At 40.8% G+C, this 16,121-nt stretch overlaps 1 protein-coding gene across 1 annotated transcript in view; it reads right to left on the reverse strand.

Annotated features, from left to right (window-relative positions):
* Nucleotides 1–201: 201 nt before the first annotated feature.
* Nucleotides 202–16,121, reverse strand: part of KCNH1 (potassium voltage-gated channel subfamily H member 1) — a 235,158-nt gene continuing 219,238 nt past the window's right edge. Inside the window, exon 12 of the mRNA XM_075863274.1 lies at nt 202–2,432. Coding sequence (XP_075719389.1) covers nt 1,584–2,432 — 849 coding nt within the window. The 3' untranslated portion in view covers nt 202–1,583. The remainder of the gene's footprint in view (nt 2,433–16,121) is intronic.

Below are 16,121 nucleotides of genomic sequence, written 5' to 3' on the forward strand. Positions count from 1 at the left end.
ATACTATATATATGACAAATATAGACCGATCTGGATATGTACTGAACAATAGAACATAGGCAGATTTATCAAAACTGCCAAAAAGAAAAACTGGTCTTGTTGCCCATAACAACCAATCACAGTGCAGCTTAAAGGTAGCAGGATTTGGATTGGTTGCTACGGGCAACAAGGCCAGTTTTTCTTTTAGGCAGTATTGATCAATAGGGAACAGAAAATATCAAAATAGAAGCATCTTTTCAGAAAAGTTAATGAAGATGTATATTAAAAATATAGCCTGAATGTCACAATATATTGCACATATAAAAGCCTAAACAATAGCACTGGGAAGTATTGAAGTAGAAGGATTACTCATAGTACTGGAAAGTAAGGAGTTAAAGAAACACTCCAGGAAAAACGATGTGCTGGGCACTGCCTAGTGCAGGGCCTGAGGGGTAGTCATGCCCCACCCCCTTAGGCCTTGTACTAGGCATAAAACAATGCATATGTTATACCTAAAGTGTTCCTTTAATATAACAATATATATAGCCACTCTACAGTTATTCTCATGGTCACACATAACTATATTCAATAAATCAAAAACATCATAATTAGCAAAATATTATCAAGAAATAATTACACAATTGTAGCACATATTGGAAGACTCGTCAGTTATAATGTGAACTTCTTTGAGGTTTATGTTTTTAATGAAATACCTTCTTTTAATCTGCAGGTGGCGCTGTATACTATTGCTGTACATCCTATTTCTAATCCCAGTTTTTTTAAATAACATTCAAGAGAAAAAACATCGGCATCTGCTGGGTGGAAGAAGGTACTGCACTGTATAATTTGAAAACGTTTACCGTTTCTTCAATCACTTTTCAATGTTTCTTCTGTAAAGCAGCAGGGAATCTATAAAAATATATATTATCTCTATTAGAATTTCCCAGCTTTGTTTTTATAGCTCTCTACTTATTTAAAAGCCTCATGAAACAACCTAAGAAGCACAATTTTGTCTATATATTGTGACATTCAGTGGGTGGATTTGCAAGCTTTTTATAAAGGCCGCAGCAATAAAAGATGTTTCATACAGTCATACAGGCCATCTTGTCCATCCTTTCAACTGGACAAGGGTAAGAATCAGTTACATAAGGCATGCTTTTTGGGAAGAAATATCATAAAACCTCCCAATATTCTGATAGAAAGGTGCGTCAGCCCCTCTCTTCTCAATCGGTTGTAAAGTTAATAATCAATAATCCCATTCCACCGGTTGAGGAAATACATCCACCATCATCTGTGTCTCAGCTGTTGTCTTCTTCTCCTGGCTTTTAATGATATGTGTAAAATTCACGTAAAACTGGTAATCACTGGAATCCATCCTTAACCTTCCCAGATCCAGAATGAATCAATCTAAACCCAACCGGGTCATAACTTTCAGCCCACCTTGGAGACATAGTCCATGTTTGCCCAGGAACATGCTCATCTTGTATACGGTTGGAAATCCTTAAACCCCCAGTAGAGTAGAAAACCATGTTGGAGACAGTGCTTGAAACATGGGGGACTGGGCACCTAATTTGTTTACAATGACTCTATTCTCTATGGTTGCTTTAGCTGGATCCAAATATATCTCTTTCCGATTCTGGAGACTGGGGTCGGGATATTTCAAAGATCTCTTGTGGTGATTGGGAGCACCTTCTTGAAGCTAATATTCGTAGTATTTCGGCAAGCTGTTTTTCTAGATTTGTTATTTTTGTATTCAAAGCTTTAATGTCTTCCTTTAACTCATGCTTCACCTCTAAAACTGTGGCTTGGAGGGTTTGTTCTGGAATGGGATAAAAAGTGTGTTTAACTTCGGCTTGCACGGGACTTCGATCCTGGGGGCTCTTAGCCTCCCCAACACTGTCTAAACGTAAATCACTTTTTGTTATCCCACTGTCACAGGAATCTGTCTTCTTTAATGTGATCTCCCCTGGCGGTTTAGTTCTGTCAGGTAATATTTCCATAGACTCAGCTTTAGATACTTTATTCCAATCCTCCCCTTTCCCACATGCATCTCTAAACCTTGCCCACCCTTTCCTTTTTACCAACTCCCCGGCCACTTTACCTCCAGTGGTTTCAGATACTGGAGCATGGAGTTTAGCTCGGTCTGACACACCAGAGGTTGATGCTGCTTGGAAAGATACCGGAGTGGCGGGGCTTTCAGTGACGGTGACAAGGCTGGCTTTTATTGTGTTGCGAGCAGAATGTTCCACCAGTATATTGCCTTTCTCTAGATCACGGTCATTGAGGTCTCTTCCTCCTCGTTCTGCTGCCAGACGAGCCTCCTTCTGCTGACGGAATCTTTGAAACAATCGTCGGACTGGATGGTCTGGTGGGAGAATCAAGGGGGCTTCATTTTTACTTTTCATCCACTCTTCTTCCTCTCTTTTTACATCACTAATTTTTCGGAACACTATCTGAAAAACAGAGGCAATACTGGTCAATCTCCGAGTTCCCAACAATTTATCACAGACCTAAACGCCCAATAAACATAATTTTAGACTAGAAATTTCCCAAATTATGGAAGAACTTTTTGGAATGTGATAGGTTATAATGTAACCGTGAGTGTGGAGTTTGTAAAAGTTCTTCCTTATCATTCCCACTTAGAGGAATTTTTCAACAAACACCTTTTATGACATGTGGAGGGAGACAGGTAGTCACCAATGACTTTCTTTCGTTGTCTAACAAATTATAAATTCGGAACCTGAAAAAAACCCATAAATTTCTAACTCATTAGTAGAATCATTAATTTGGTCAAACCTTAACGCGTACCTGTAATAATATTCCGATTGGGTCTCCTGCCAAAAGTTTAAAAATGAAGGCGGGATAGGTAGCTGGGAGAGCCTAGGAAGGGGAAGATTGTGGTGTCGTACATTTGCTTAAGCAACTGGACCGCTCTCACACCGGGCCATGTCTTCCACCTTCACTTTGAAAATTCTTTACGCAACATTATTGGAGGTATTCTTTAACTTTTAACCTAAAAGTCTAGGTCAAAGTGTGCTTTAATTACCATGGGGTTAGGCTAAATTACGAACCCATGTTGTATGGATCCGCAATACATCACCATGGCAATCTGTGGATCCATATTGTACCTCTGTGGGTCTCAGACTACATACGGAGACTTTTATATGAATCGGTAAGAAAAAAAAATTGTGGCTTGTTCCAACACATTCTGTATTATGGAGGTATTCTATCCATCAAGCATTAAATCTAGGGTAGAATATGGTGCTTCACAGAGGCAATGTATGGCAGCATGCAGAGCGTCTAGAGCTTTGTTATGCGCATGAAGCCTTAATGTCTCACAAGCAATCCATAAAAAAAATTCACAAAAATTTAGATGTTAATAAATCTTTATAGAAATTGTATTCGTCCTTCTGCAATGTAGATTTCTTACACTTCTTTTTAGCACACTCAGCTACAAAGTTGATTTTTTGCCAATCTTATGCGGGTTGTGAACTCCGCATGGTGGAGACCACAGGGATTAATGCTTCTTTATTACCAGATTGTACAGAAGACTTTATTTCCCAAAAGGCCAAAGAAATGGTCTTCCATGTCTACAATTAATGAGTTCCTCCAGTTGTTAGATTACAGCATTTGTGCGTTATTTTACATGAGGAGCCGGTCCAGGCGAAGAATGTCCCGTACTGAAGCTTCAGAATCCTATTAAAGCAGCAATAAACCTAAAGCACAAAGCTTATAGAAGTACAAAACTAAGATCATCCACACACAGCTACGTAAATGTTCCGGGAGATTTTCAGAACTGGACATGTGTCAGATAAATATAGTGATAATGGGGCAGGGATTTTTAGGGGATTCCCATCAGTGAGATCATAGAAGAACATTACAGTCAGTAGTTCCCAAATAGCTTATAACAAGGTACAATAGGTGACTTTCTTTCTGTCACCCGTGCTTCCTAAAATAAGCTCTCCAAAGTGCAGAAGGACCCCAGACCTATTCCCAACCCTGTGCGGCAGAATGGGTGGGAAACGCTAAAAAGAAAAAATACGCTCCAACAATTTAGAACACAACAAGCCCTTCCTAAAACAGAAAGTATTTACATACTCGCTTCCATCACTTATCCCCATGGCAAGGAATTTAATTCTCATTTTAGTATAGTGGGCGGAGACATGCAAATTATTTATTTCTGCCTCCTAGTGGCCAACTATGTAAATTGGATTAAATGGCTTTGTACTAATTAGGCCGCCTCTAGATCTAGATGCATAGTTTGCCACCAGCAACTCGGAAAACAGCAAGGCCTTCCTAAGGCCATGATCACACATGCAGTTTTGATGCAGTTTCTGGCTTAATTTTTCAGCAATACAAAGGAGTGGACACAAATGAAAGGAGATTCACGAGTCTTGTCTTTCGACTTTTTCTTCTTTTTGGATCCACTTCGGCTTTGACTCAAAAATCTGAGTGAAAAATTGCATCAAAACTGTGTGTGTGATCCTGGCCTTAAAGGGAACCTGTCACCAGCATTTCACCTATTAAACTAGCAATACCTGGTGGTAGTGTGTGAAAAATAATTTTTTATGTAACCTATAATTATATTCTATGTTGGGTCTGTACCTTTGGTATTCAGTTTTTTAGTGTTCCCACACGGTATGCTAATGAGCATGAGTCATATCTTCATTCCTCAAGCCTTTCCAAGTTAACCCCGCCTCCTTACTTTTAATTGACAGCTCCTCGCCTTCCCCCAGCACACACAAAATCCCGCGCTTGCGCATCGATGTCCTGTTCTGGTGCGTGCCCACAACGGGAAACCATAGCGGCGCATGCACGGTAACTAGATTTGAGGCCAGGACGAAGCAGGGAAGGTTGTTGGATCATACATGATGGGCGCTATCTCGATAAGAATTCGGCATTCAGGGTGGGCCAGTTTTCGGCAGAGGGCGGGCATATGAAAAGGGACGAACGAGACTGTCTGATTACCGTAAAAGGCACGAAATGTTTGCAGACCGTTATTTGCGGTCGGAGGAGGTGTTTAGGAGAGGGGATAACGGCAATGAACTTTTGACAGCAGCAGCCAGCGAGTGGTGAGTAGAGTTCAATAGGTGAAATGCTGGTGACAGGTTCCCTTTAAACAAAATTTATTTACATGTTTTTGGCCAATGATATATTGTGTATCAGAGCCTCTTGATTTTAACATGTCCGATCCTTTTTTCCCCACTCTGCATGTTTATAATGACGACCAGTGAAATATCTTGTGGCCAAATTAACATTTATGGGTGAGGCCAGAATAACACATTTTTAATTTTTAACTCTAATATTCAGATATTCTGAGCAGAAGTGGCAATAGGAAAATCATACGGGACAGGGGTGAATATATTGAGGTCACATTACAGAAGTAAAAGCATAGATGACTTTGTTCCTTTGGGCAACTTTTCCAGAAAAGCGTGTCTATTTTTTTATGTTATTTTTGCGCTTATGTTAAGTTTCTATTTTATATTAATGAATTCTCACCCTTCAATATCTCAGTCTGTTGACAGTAAGTAAAAATGTAATTAAAGGCAAGAGATAGGAATAATCTACACACCCGGACTCTGCAGAAATTTTTACATGCCTTTTATCCGGCTACATTTCTGATGTTAAATTATCATACTCTACCAATTTGCATACAAATGATATACGCAGCCAGGACCTCTCGCCTGTATTCATGTTAATGAAGTTATTAGGTCTTACTTAGAGTATATAATCCAGGGAGAAATGGTTTAACTCTCATGGGCTGCAAACTGCAATCACCCATCGGCGAATAGGTGTCTCCAAATGTTTAGTCACTGGCGGCTTTGGGCCATAGAGCGGACCATGTGATTACTATGGGGTCCTTGGAAAGATGAGGCCCAGTCCTGGTTGTTCCTTCCCTTTTGCTATTGCGTGATGTGAATATGTACAGGACTCCCCTCTCCAAAGGAAATCCAGTGTCAGCAAGCAACGGAATGAGAAATTGGCCAATTGCTCATGGAAAGGGCAAGTAGGGGGAAATAAACTCCAGGCCCTATTGGTGCTGGGTGACAAAACCCAGCACCATAATGGGTGGCACATTTTATTTCTTGCTACAGGGCCTCTTCTTTGTATACTATTTACTGATGGTGGCTACCCACTGCCAAGGGACCTGTCATTAATGTGGGATCGGTAACCAGCGTCACCGTCAGATGCAGTGCAACATCTGATAGAGACGCTCACTAGGTGACCAAGACCACCAGATAGAGCGCGCCGCACCTAGCAAGCAGCATCGCTAACTTCGGATCAGTTATTGATCCGGGATAGCAGCGCTGCTGAAATGAAGCTTAATACTGGTTGGCTGAGCTTCCACCCCCTGAGGGGTGTGTGTGTGTGCGCGCTGAGCTATGCTGCTTACGCAACTCCTATAGAAGTGAACGGCAGTTGCGGAGCAGCGCAGCACGATAAAGTCATGATAACTTAGTTACATGACTGCTTTGTGTTATACTCAGTTGTTAAATATGGAAATTATTTGCATTATGTATGTTTGTTACTTGTGTTCTAAACTAGCAATAAAATGTGTAATATAGATTTTGTATAGTTTTATATGTGCCCGGGCGGGGTTATGTTATGGGGGCCCAGGCACATTCTTTGCACAGGGGCCCCCTGCAGTCTGTGTCCGCCTTGTATAGACAGTGTGGTCAGCCATACAGGAAGTCGTTGACAACCGGGAGATAGAGGAATCCCTGGTAGTCGGTACTTGCAGTATTTGGTATATAGACTCCTGGGTGGGTCACGATATTGCGGCTTCGTTGTCATGGCTAGCTCAGGCATCAGCTGTGGCCTAGAAGAAGACACCAGGGGATCTCCAAAACAACTGCATTCTGGTAGGTGAACCTTTAGTAGTGAAACCCTATAACACTGGAATTTTTTATTTTTTGCCTGAAGTCAGGGTATGTTCACACGCAGTGTTTTCAGACGTAATTCGGGCATTTTACGCCTCGAATTACGCCTGAAAAAATGGCTCCATTACGCCTACAAACATCTTCCCATTGCTTTAAATGGGTTTTTACGGTGTTCTGTTCCCACAAGGTGTAATTTTACGTGTCGCTGTCAAAATACGGTGCTTAAAAAGACACCCACGAAAAATAAGTGCATGTCACTTCTTGGGACGTTTTTGGAGCCGTTTTTCATTGACCCCATTGAAAAACAGCTCCAATAATAGCCGTAAAATACGCCGCAAAAAACGCGAGTTGCTACAAAAACGTCTTAAAATCAGGAGCTGTTTTCGCCGGAAAACAGCTCCGTATTTTCAGAAGTTTTTGGTCATTTTTTGGTCACTGTGTGTGAACATACCCTTAGACTAAAAAATTTGTTTAAAAGGGTTGTCTCATTATGACAGTCACTGTCCATATTCCCTTTTAGAGCTTGGGACCCCCTCATCTATGAGCCAGGACAGAGTGCCACTGCAAACAGCGGTTCTGGTGGTCCCTGCCCGTCTATGCCATTTATTTGAATGACTGGCACCTAATACTACATTTCCCTTGCAGCAGCCAGGTGTTTCTGAAGCCAGCTTGAAAATAAAAAGGGGTTACCATGATGACACCATAATTATTTTTAAATTAGTAAATAGGGGAAGCACTCAAACATGCCCCGTTCACATTTAGGATTTGGCACGGGTTTCGGCACATATTCCGCACCGAAATCCGCTGACAATCTGCATCCAATGCTTGTGAATGGCGTTTCTGTAAGGGCACGGCCAGACGTGGCGGAGTTTTTCCGCTGCAAATGTTGGTGCAGATTTGGGGCAATTACGCAACGAATCTGCAGCAAGATTTGCATATTTGACAGGTAATTCAGATAAGACAGCGGACTTGTCACCGATTTCAGTTTTTGCATTGCAAAGGCTGAAATCCGCAGTGAAATTCTGCTTCTTCTCCGCAACAGACAGTGCATGCTGCGGAGGGAAAATTCTGCACCGCAGCCTATGGTCCGCACGTCTGAACTAACTTGCCTAAAAATGTATTGAAACAACTGTAAAAAACGACCGCAGGAGAATTCCACATCAATTCCGCCACGTCTGGCCGTGCCCTAACTGTTCACATGCAGCGAAGGAAAATCAGATTTTTGTCCACCCCATGAGAAAAAAAAGACAATCCGTGACAATAAGTTAAATGCTACTTATTCTCACGGATTCCACAAGGAAAAACAAGTGGATTAGTTCCACATGTATTAGCCCTTTGTGCGGATCAGCGGCACTTCAAACTGTACAAACATAAAAATATCTGAGTGTCATCCTTGGATTTCTGCTGCGGATACTCTAGTAAGGCTGGATTCACACGAGCATGTTCGGTCCGTAAAGGACGGAACGTATTTCGGCCGCAAGTCCCGGACCGAACACACTGCAGGGAGCCGGGCTCCTAGCATCATAGTTATATACGATGCTAGGAGTCCCTGCCTCGCTGCAGGACAACTGTCCCGTACTGAAAACATGTTTTCAGTACGGGACAGTAGTTCCACGGAGAGGCAGAGACTCCTAGCATCGTACATAACTATGATGCTAGGAGCCCGGCTCCCTGCAGTGTGTTCGGTCCGGGACTTGCGGCCGAAATACGTTCCGTCCTTTACGGACCGAACATGCTCGTGTGAATCCAGCCTAAAACATACCCCATGTAAGAGACCAGTCCTAACCAATAAGCTATCATGCTGCCAACCAACGTAAATGAGGACAATGTCATACTGCTAAATGGTAGTTTTCAACAGCTGGAGAAAGTGGAAAAGCTGGGTGACAACTAATATGGCCATTATAATAGCCCCCCAGCAGCCATTCCTAGATTTCTAGTCTTTAAACCAGGTTGACAACTTCAGTGAGGCCATAATTGCCGCCATATTGGTTGTCATCCTGCTTTTCCAGTAACAAAGTGGCTCTCCAGCTGTTGCTGAACTATAGCCTGCGGCTTTCAGGGCATGCTGGGAGTTGGTATATGAATACTGACAACTGTTTTCAGGGAAGAGTCAATAGTCTTAAATGTTTAGGCAGGAATGGAGAGTAGATCACCGCCTGAGCCCGCTCCAGGATAATTCTGGAGTAAGGTTAGCTAATAATGTAATAAATACTGCTGATGGGGTTCTTCAATGTCTGGGCTTCAAAAACACAATCAAAACTATAATAGGCCATATTCCCCAGAGGAAGAAGAAAGAATAACTGCCTGTAAGCAGTCACCCCGCACTCATGAATGACTGTGGTGATGTTGCTTTTGCTGATACTAGGTGATTGGTACAATCTTTATTGCTTTGCATTAACCATTAATGGGTATTGGTCAGATGAACAAGACTGGAAAGAAAAATGGTGTTAATCCCAAATAGAAGGAATAGATAGCCATGATGTAAGAGGCTCATAGAAAATAATGGACGCGGGATGCTATTTGCGGGCCGACCCGAAAATCGCGGCCGTGCACATGGCTACGGTCGTGTACATGAGGCCTAATAATTGAAGGATAGCCTTGGCAACTTCTTTTTTTACATTTATTTCTGAAATGCATCTAAAATGAATAATAAAACAACTTTGAAAATAGTCTTGCTTAAAAATGTTTTACAGTTTAATGTCTACTACAGCTCCTATGCAGACCTACTGTATGTGTCTCCATGGTAACAGACTACAAAAAAACCTCGTGTAGTCTGATCCTGCAGTCATACTCCTTTCCATCTGTCCCCTACTTCTTGGTATCATACAATTGGTAGATTAGCAAGAAGTAGGAAGCGAGTGGAACTGCCGGATCAGACTAACCAGGGTATGTTTGTAGTCTATGGAGACACATACACAAATCTGTAGGACATTTTTCATGAGGTCTATTTGCAAGGTGGTCTTGTTTTTTTATTTTATATGCATTTAAGAAATTAAAAAAATGGGTTGTGAAGATGAACAAATCCTTTAAATCATTGAAACATTTTGAAAACATTTTGCAAACCCCTTTTTTTATTTCTGATATTTCTAAATGTCCCTCCCACCGTGTCGCAAAATAGAACACAGATTTCAAAATCTCATTTCTGTGGGAGGATATTTCTCCTGTGCTCATTGTCGCCCCCTGCTGAACAATACACTTTATATAACCTGTCAAGAGAAGTGGGGGAAGGGATCTGACAACTGTACTGAGCGCATTTCAGGTTCAGTAGAGATCACCCTTTTACGCTGTCACATAGATCCGGTTGATTATAGGAATTTGTAATTATAATTGCCCCATCTAAATGACCTACATACAAAGCGCCACTACGCAATGTTTTGTTCTTTGGCGGAGCTTCCTAAAACATCACATGGCGGAGGTATATTCAGAGGCCTAATTATTCTTCTACCTTTGTATGTACCTGAAATATATGCAGATTTTGAATAAAAAGAGGAAAAACTGTTTGGAGGCTCCGTCACCAGTTTATAACTCCCTATCTCCCACAAATCTAATAGGCACTTTAATGTAGATAACTACAGTTTTTTTTTTGAAAGTTTATTTTTGACCAAGTTATGAACATTTTAAGATTTATGCAAATTTGTTCTTAATGCCAAACTTGGCGTTCTTTTACTTTTCACCAAGTGGGCATTGTAAGGAAAAGTGTGGGACGCTGACCAATCAGCATCATACACTTCTCTCCATTCCAGCCCAGCTTGATCCACAGCACAGCGTGATCTCGCAAGATCACGCTGTGACATCACTTCCTCCCGCAGGTCCTTCACCGGAGTGACGGTAGAATGACCAGACATCGCCTCCAGCCGCTGCAGATTCAGATAAATGTCCTGGCACGGCTGGAGGCGATGTCTGGTCATTCTACTGTCGCTCCGGTGAAGGACCTACGGGAGGAAGTGATGTCGCAGTGTGATCTTGCGAGATCACGCTGTGCTGTGAATCAAGATGAATGAAGAGAAGTGTATGACGCTAATTGGTCACTGATTGGTCAGCATCATACACTTTTCTTTACAACACCCACTTGGTGAAAAGTAAAAAAAAACGCCCAATTGGGCATCAAGAACAAATTTGCATAAATCTTAAAATATTCATAACTTGGTCAAAAATAAACTTTAAAAAAAACCAAACATTTGGTAGGAGATAGAGAAGTATTAAACTGGTGTCAGAGCCTCTTTAAGTACTTGACTCAACAAGCTTATTATGGTTGTATATTTATACTAAATGTGGCTTAATACACCCGGTAGATCAGCTCATTGAGATATGAACATCCAAATAGTCTGATTGACATATAAATACCTAAGGAGTTAATAAACCAATCAGACCCACAGCAGGACACCATTATGAACTGATAGTATAAATTAAAGAAGGATAATAAAAATAACAGATCTGTCAACAGAAGCTTGATGATGCTTTTCAAGTAGCAACAGATATTTCCCTACACTGGAGAGAATAAAAACAAACAATAAAGGAAAATGTTATGTGGATACATTATTAGAATGCTGATTTTTACATTTGCTAACTATAGAGCAAATGTTACTTTTTTTTAGGTTATTGTAGCCTATCCTCACTAGAATGGGACTGTGCTGCAGTACCAGGCACAGCCGCTCATACAGATGAGGCGCTGTCCCCATGTATAAAAAGAAGATAAAGCAGTGAGGGAGCACGTCAGCCTTTTCATTGTGCTGATTGACGGGGGTTAGGTACCCTAAAGTCTGACCCCCACGGATCCAATACTGATGGCATATTCTATGGATATACCATCAATATTTCAGTCCTGGAAAACCCCTTTAATCAGAGGTGTGGCTTCACATTTTGCTATGTGTCACAGGATGAGAACAATCCACACAGTGATGTCATAATACAGGAATAATGCTCATGATGACATAATAGCACAGGAATTATGCACAGAAAAATACACAATGTGACATCACAGCATAGGAAATATATACACAATGATGTCACAGCACAGCAATAACACTAAAAGAGATGCAGAAGAACAAGTACAAGGCACACAGCAGGGCCCCATCATCCCCCCTTCCCATCATTCACCTCTGAGTGTAGATGGACCAGCTTAATTGTTGGGCCCCATAGCAGCTGCCAAGCCGCCACCCTAATAATTACATTTATGGAGATGGATAATATTCTCACACCCACTTTAATGCTTACTTTTCTTGAGAAATGAATTGTGGGTATTTCTGTGACGTGATGGTATAATTATTAAAATGAAGATCAACTGGATTTCTAATGTTGCGGTTTTATTGAAAGGCAGAAGAATTATTCAAGTTGTTTTCCTGGTGTTCAGGTTAATAGACTGTTGACCCGCAATAATTTTATTTGTAACGAGAGTCAAGGAGTAAAATCAGATAATCGCTCAGATCTTAGAAGTGGAATTGAATAATTGTTTAAAACACTACACGGATATTGATGCTAAATCAGCTCAATGTAGTTGTTAACATAATAATATTAATAATAGAGTCAATATAATTCATACATAAACCATTAAATGATTATTTTGTATTGTATTTCTTTTTATTTTTTTGCTCCAATGTATCTGAAATAAAATAATCAATTCTTCCAGTCTGTGTATACAGGCAAAGGGCGGTCACGCCAAATATTGATTTGATTTAGATTTTTCTTGTGTTCATTCACTTTGTATTTTGTTAATTTATTTTAAAAAAATGAACACTTCTGTTTTTGAAAGCATTCTTACTTTGCAGCATTTTTCCACAACAGCCTAAAATGATTGCACGGTACTGTGTATATATATATATATATATATATATATATATATGATCTCGGGTGGAGGTTGATCCAGGGGGTTCTGGTCAGAGGGGTCGGGGGTACGGCACTCCCTGGTAACACCCCTACACATGGCTATGCACAAAAGTATAGAATTTATAATATAAAATAATATAATGGCTGTATCATTATAAGTTATATTACATAAAAAATTATCAATTCCAAATTTTAGTATTTCTAAAAAAAAAGATAGAACTCTTAACTAGTGGGAGAATTTTACATAGAGGCCTTTGGCTTCCTTTAAAGGACCTCTCACCAACTTCTCCTCCATGTAGTAAATATAGAGGAGCATGTAAGGCCCAGTTCACACAGAGTTTCTTGACACGTTTTTTGACGCAGAAACCACACCGGAAAATGCGCCAAAAAACGTCCGAAAAAGTCATTGATTTCAATGAGAGGCGGAGGCGTTTTTTTCCCTATCTTCCGGCGTTTACGTCTCCGACCTCCCATTGACATCAATGGGAGGCAGAGAAAGTGTATTTTAATTCATTTTTGCCTGTGGCACTCAATGGGCGCAAGCAAAAAACGCCACGAAAAAAGCGGCAAACGGCGTGCAGGCAAATGGAATTTTGAGGCAGAATAATTGTACTAAATAATTTACAGGGAGGGGGGAGATGCAGCTGCAGTTTTTTAGTAGAACAGAGTAAATGTGTGAGTGGAGGGAAGCAGCAGGGGAGACATCTGATTGGCTCAGAGCACAAAGCACAGCTCTGACATCACACCAGGAAGGGCCCACATTTTATCAACACAAGAGCTCCCTTAATTTATGCCAACTTGTTTTTTACATTATGGCTCCAACTATCACTATAAGATCTGGAAAGCAAATTTGGACTTTAGTTTACTGTTCAGATCTGTTTCATGGGCAGTATACACATTAAATGCAAATTATAGACAGGACTCTGCACTGACCCTCTGTAACACGATCGGATTTCTGCAGGCTATGTGCGTAGAGTCTAAAGGAGTCCTTATCCCTAATGAACGAGTTACTATATTGTATATTGAAAAGTTATACAATGTTCTAATATACTTTGTGTATCAATTTCTCACAGTTTTCAAGACCTCTGCTTGCAGTCATTGAACCTATCCTGTTCATGTGCTGATCACAGGACAAGGATTAGCTTTCATTGGCTGTAATAAAACAGTGCCGGTTTCCATTCAATGACAGCAAGAAAAAAAAACGTAAATACCGTAAGGAATTAATGCAGAACATATATTGGAAAATTGTATAACATATTTTTTTTATTTTCGCTATACTGTTTTGCTATCACTATGTGTCAAGTAAAAATTCCACACGTGAGTCGTAATACTTTTTTCTCTTCCTGCACCTCTATTAAACTCATCCGAGACTTGGAATAAAGGGTTTAGTACAACTGACAGGGCGGCTTTGAAGAATTTTTCCCAAAATATTAAAAAAGTCAGTTCAAAGATACACAGGGCTGTAACTAACCACTATAGGGGACAGATCAAAGTGCTCGAACAGCATTATAGGCAAATCACTTGAAATGCACAGGCATTAAATATAGAAGCATTAGGGAGTCACTGGCCTGTACAATCTACAGAATTCAGGCAGCGCAGTACAGGATATACGTGTCATTTAGCATTTTTTAAGGCACAACATCCATCTTACCCTTTGGACAGGGGCGTACACAGCAATCATAGGGCCCCATAGAAAAATGTTGAATGGACCCAAAACGAACTGAGGGCTCTGTCAAATGTAGGTTAATATGATGCAGGGTAAAAACAAAGCCAGGTTGCCGCTGGTTTTGTTTTGTGTCATGTAAGTGGCAGAGATGTTAACAAATCTGGAGCCCGGCATGCTTTTTCCAACACAGTTCCAAAAATGTTGGAAAAATTGGCACTGGGGCTTCATAAATATGTTGTTCAACCCAAATGCCTTATTTTTTCACCAAACAGTTCCAAATCCCCTGCTTCCCTTTATACTGTAAATGATAACATGGTGACTGCCTGAAAGCACCACTAGGGGGAGCTCAATGTACTACTACTATTGGATTCAATGGGAACTGTAAAAATCTCTATGCAGTGAGCTCCCTCTAGTGGTGGATGCAGGCAAACACTGAGTCTGTGTGTGGGGTAGCAGTAGAAGCAGTTCAGTGCTGGTCCCCCCTTCACCCCTGACCCCATAGCAGTGGCGTTTCACACGTCAGTCCTAATCTAAAACATGCTGGAGTAAAATGCCTCTAATATATTACGAGGGGATAATAAATAATAATATATTAAGAGAGGATCTTAATAAATAAGGGGCATCTCTAGCTGCCCGTGCACCAGAAAGTCAAATCTAGACCAGTTTCTGTCATCAGAGATGAGCATGTGTATTCTCCGCTAGCTCCGCCCATTCTCCACTGATTGACAGTTGTCTCCAAGATGTGGGCGGAACTAGTGACAACACATGAATAAGCTGGACTCATCTCATGGCAGCACTGCCCGAGCTCAGCAGGTAAGTTCACATGAGACAGATCACTGAAATCAGTGTGTCTGTCACTACATTATGCTGCCCTATGGGTATCATATTGTCAATGACAGGTTCCCTTTAATAAAGCGGATCTGAGATTATAAAATGTTTGCTTTTTTTTTCTCAGAATCAGCGCCACGGTTGTCTATGGGCTGTGTCTGGTACTGCAGCTAGGTTATAATAAATTGTCAGACATGAACCGTAAAGGCGCATCTAAGAACGCAATCGAGATCATTTAAGAAGGAAAATCATTGCAACATAACATAGTTAATAGATGTGGGTCCCATTATTTAGGACCCTAGTCTATTAACTACAGTGGAGATAAGCTACAAAGAGCTCCTCTTCATCTGGAGGACCCATCATACCTGTGCATTGCATAAAGAGCCCATTGATTTCAATGAGAACTTTGTAATTCTCCCATTTCCTCTGTGGTGGCGCTGTAGAGAAATTGAACACTTGCTGCTAGATTACAGCTGATCATTTATGATCCCAGTAACTAGGGTTAGTTTTATGCTGGGAGACTATTGGATATTAACAAATAGGGTTTGTCTAAACCTCTTAACCCCTTCCCGCAATATGACATACGTGTGTATGATAGTGGTTTTGTTAGCACAGAAGCACTGATTATACCAAGTCAAAGCATATAGGGACACACCCCCTTCACAAGGGGAATGGTAACACCCAGTTGTTAATTTATCCAAACATTTCCAGGAGGAATAACAGAGGAACGACATAATACAGAGTTTTAAGAAACTCTAAAAGTATAATTTCATGGGGAATATAAGTATTTACTAAAATAGATCTATAAGGAGAGCAGACGGGTCTCCTTTAATGCTGGTTTCCCTTTAACAATGGTTGTTAACGCAGTATATAAGCAGCAGAGGGACTTTTATTTTACCGTTTATGGTGTTTCGCAGTATTTGCATTCAGGAAGCGCTCAAGGG

The sequence above is a fragment of the Rhinoderma darwinii genome, chromosome 4 (genome assembly GCF_050947455.1).
Source record: "Rhinoderma darwinii isolate aRhiDar2 chromosome 4, aRhiDar2.hap1, whole genome shotgun sequence".
NCBI classification, from domain to species: domain Eukaryota; kingdom Metazoa; phylum Chordata; class Amphibia; order Anura; family Rhinodermatidae; genus Rhinoderma; species Rhinoderma darwinii.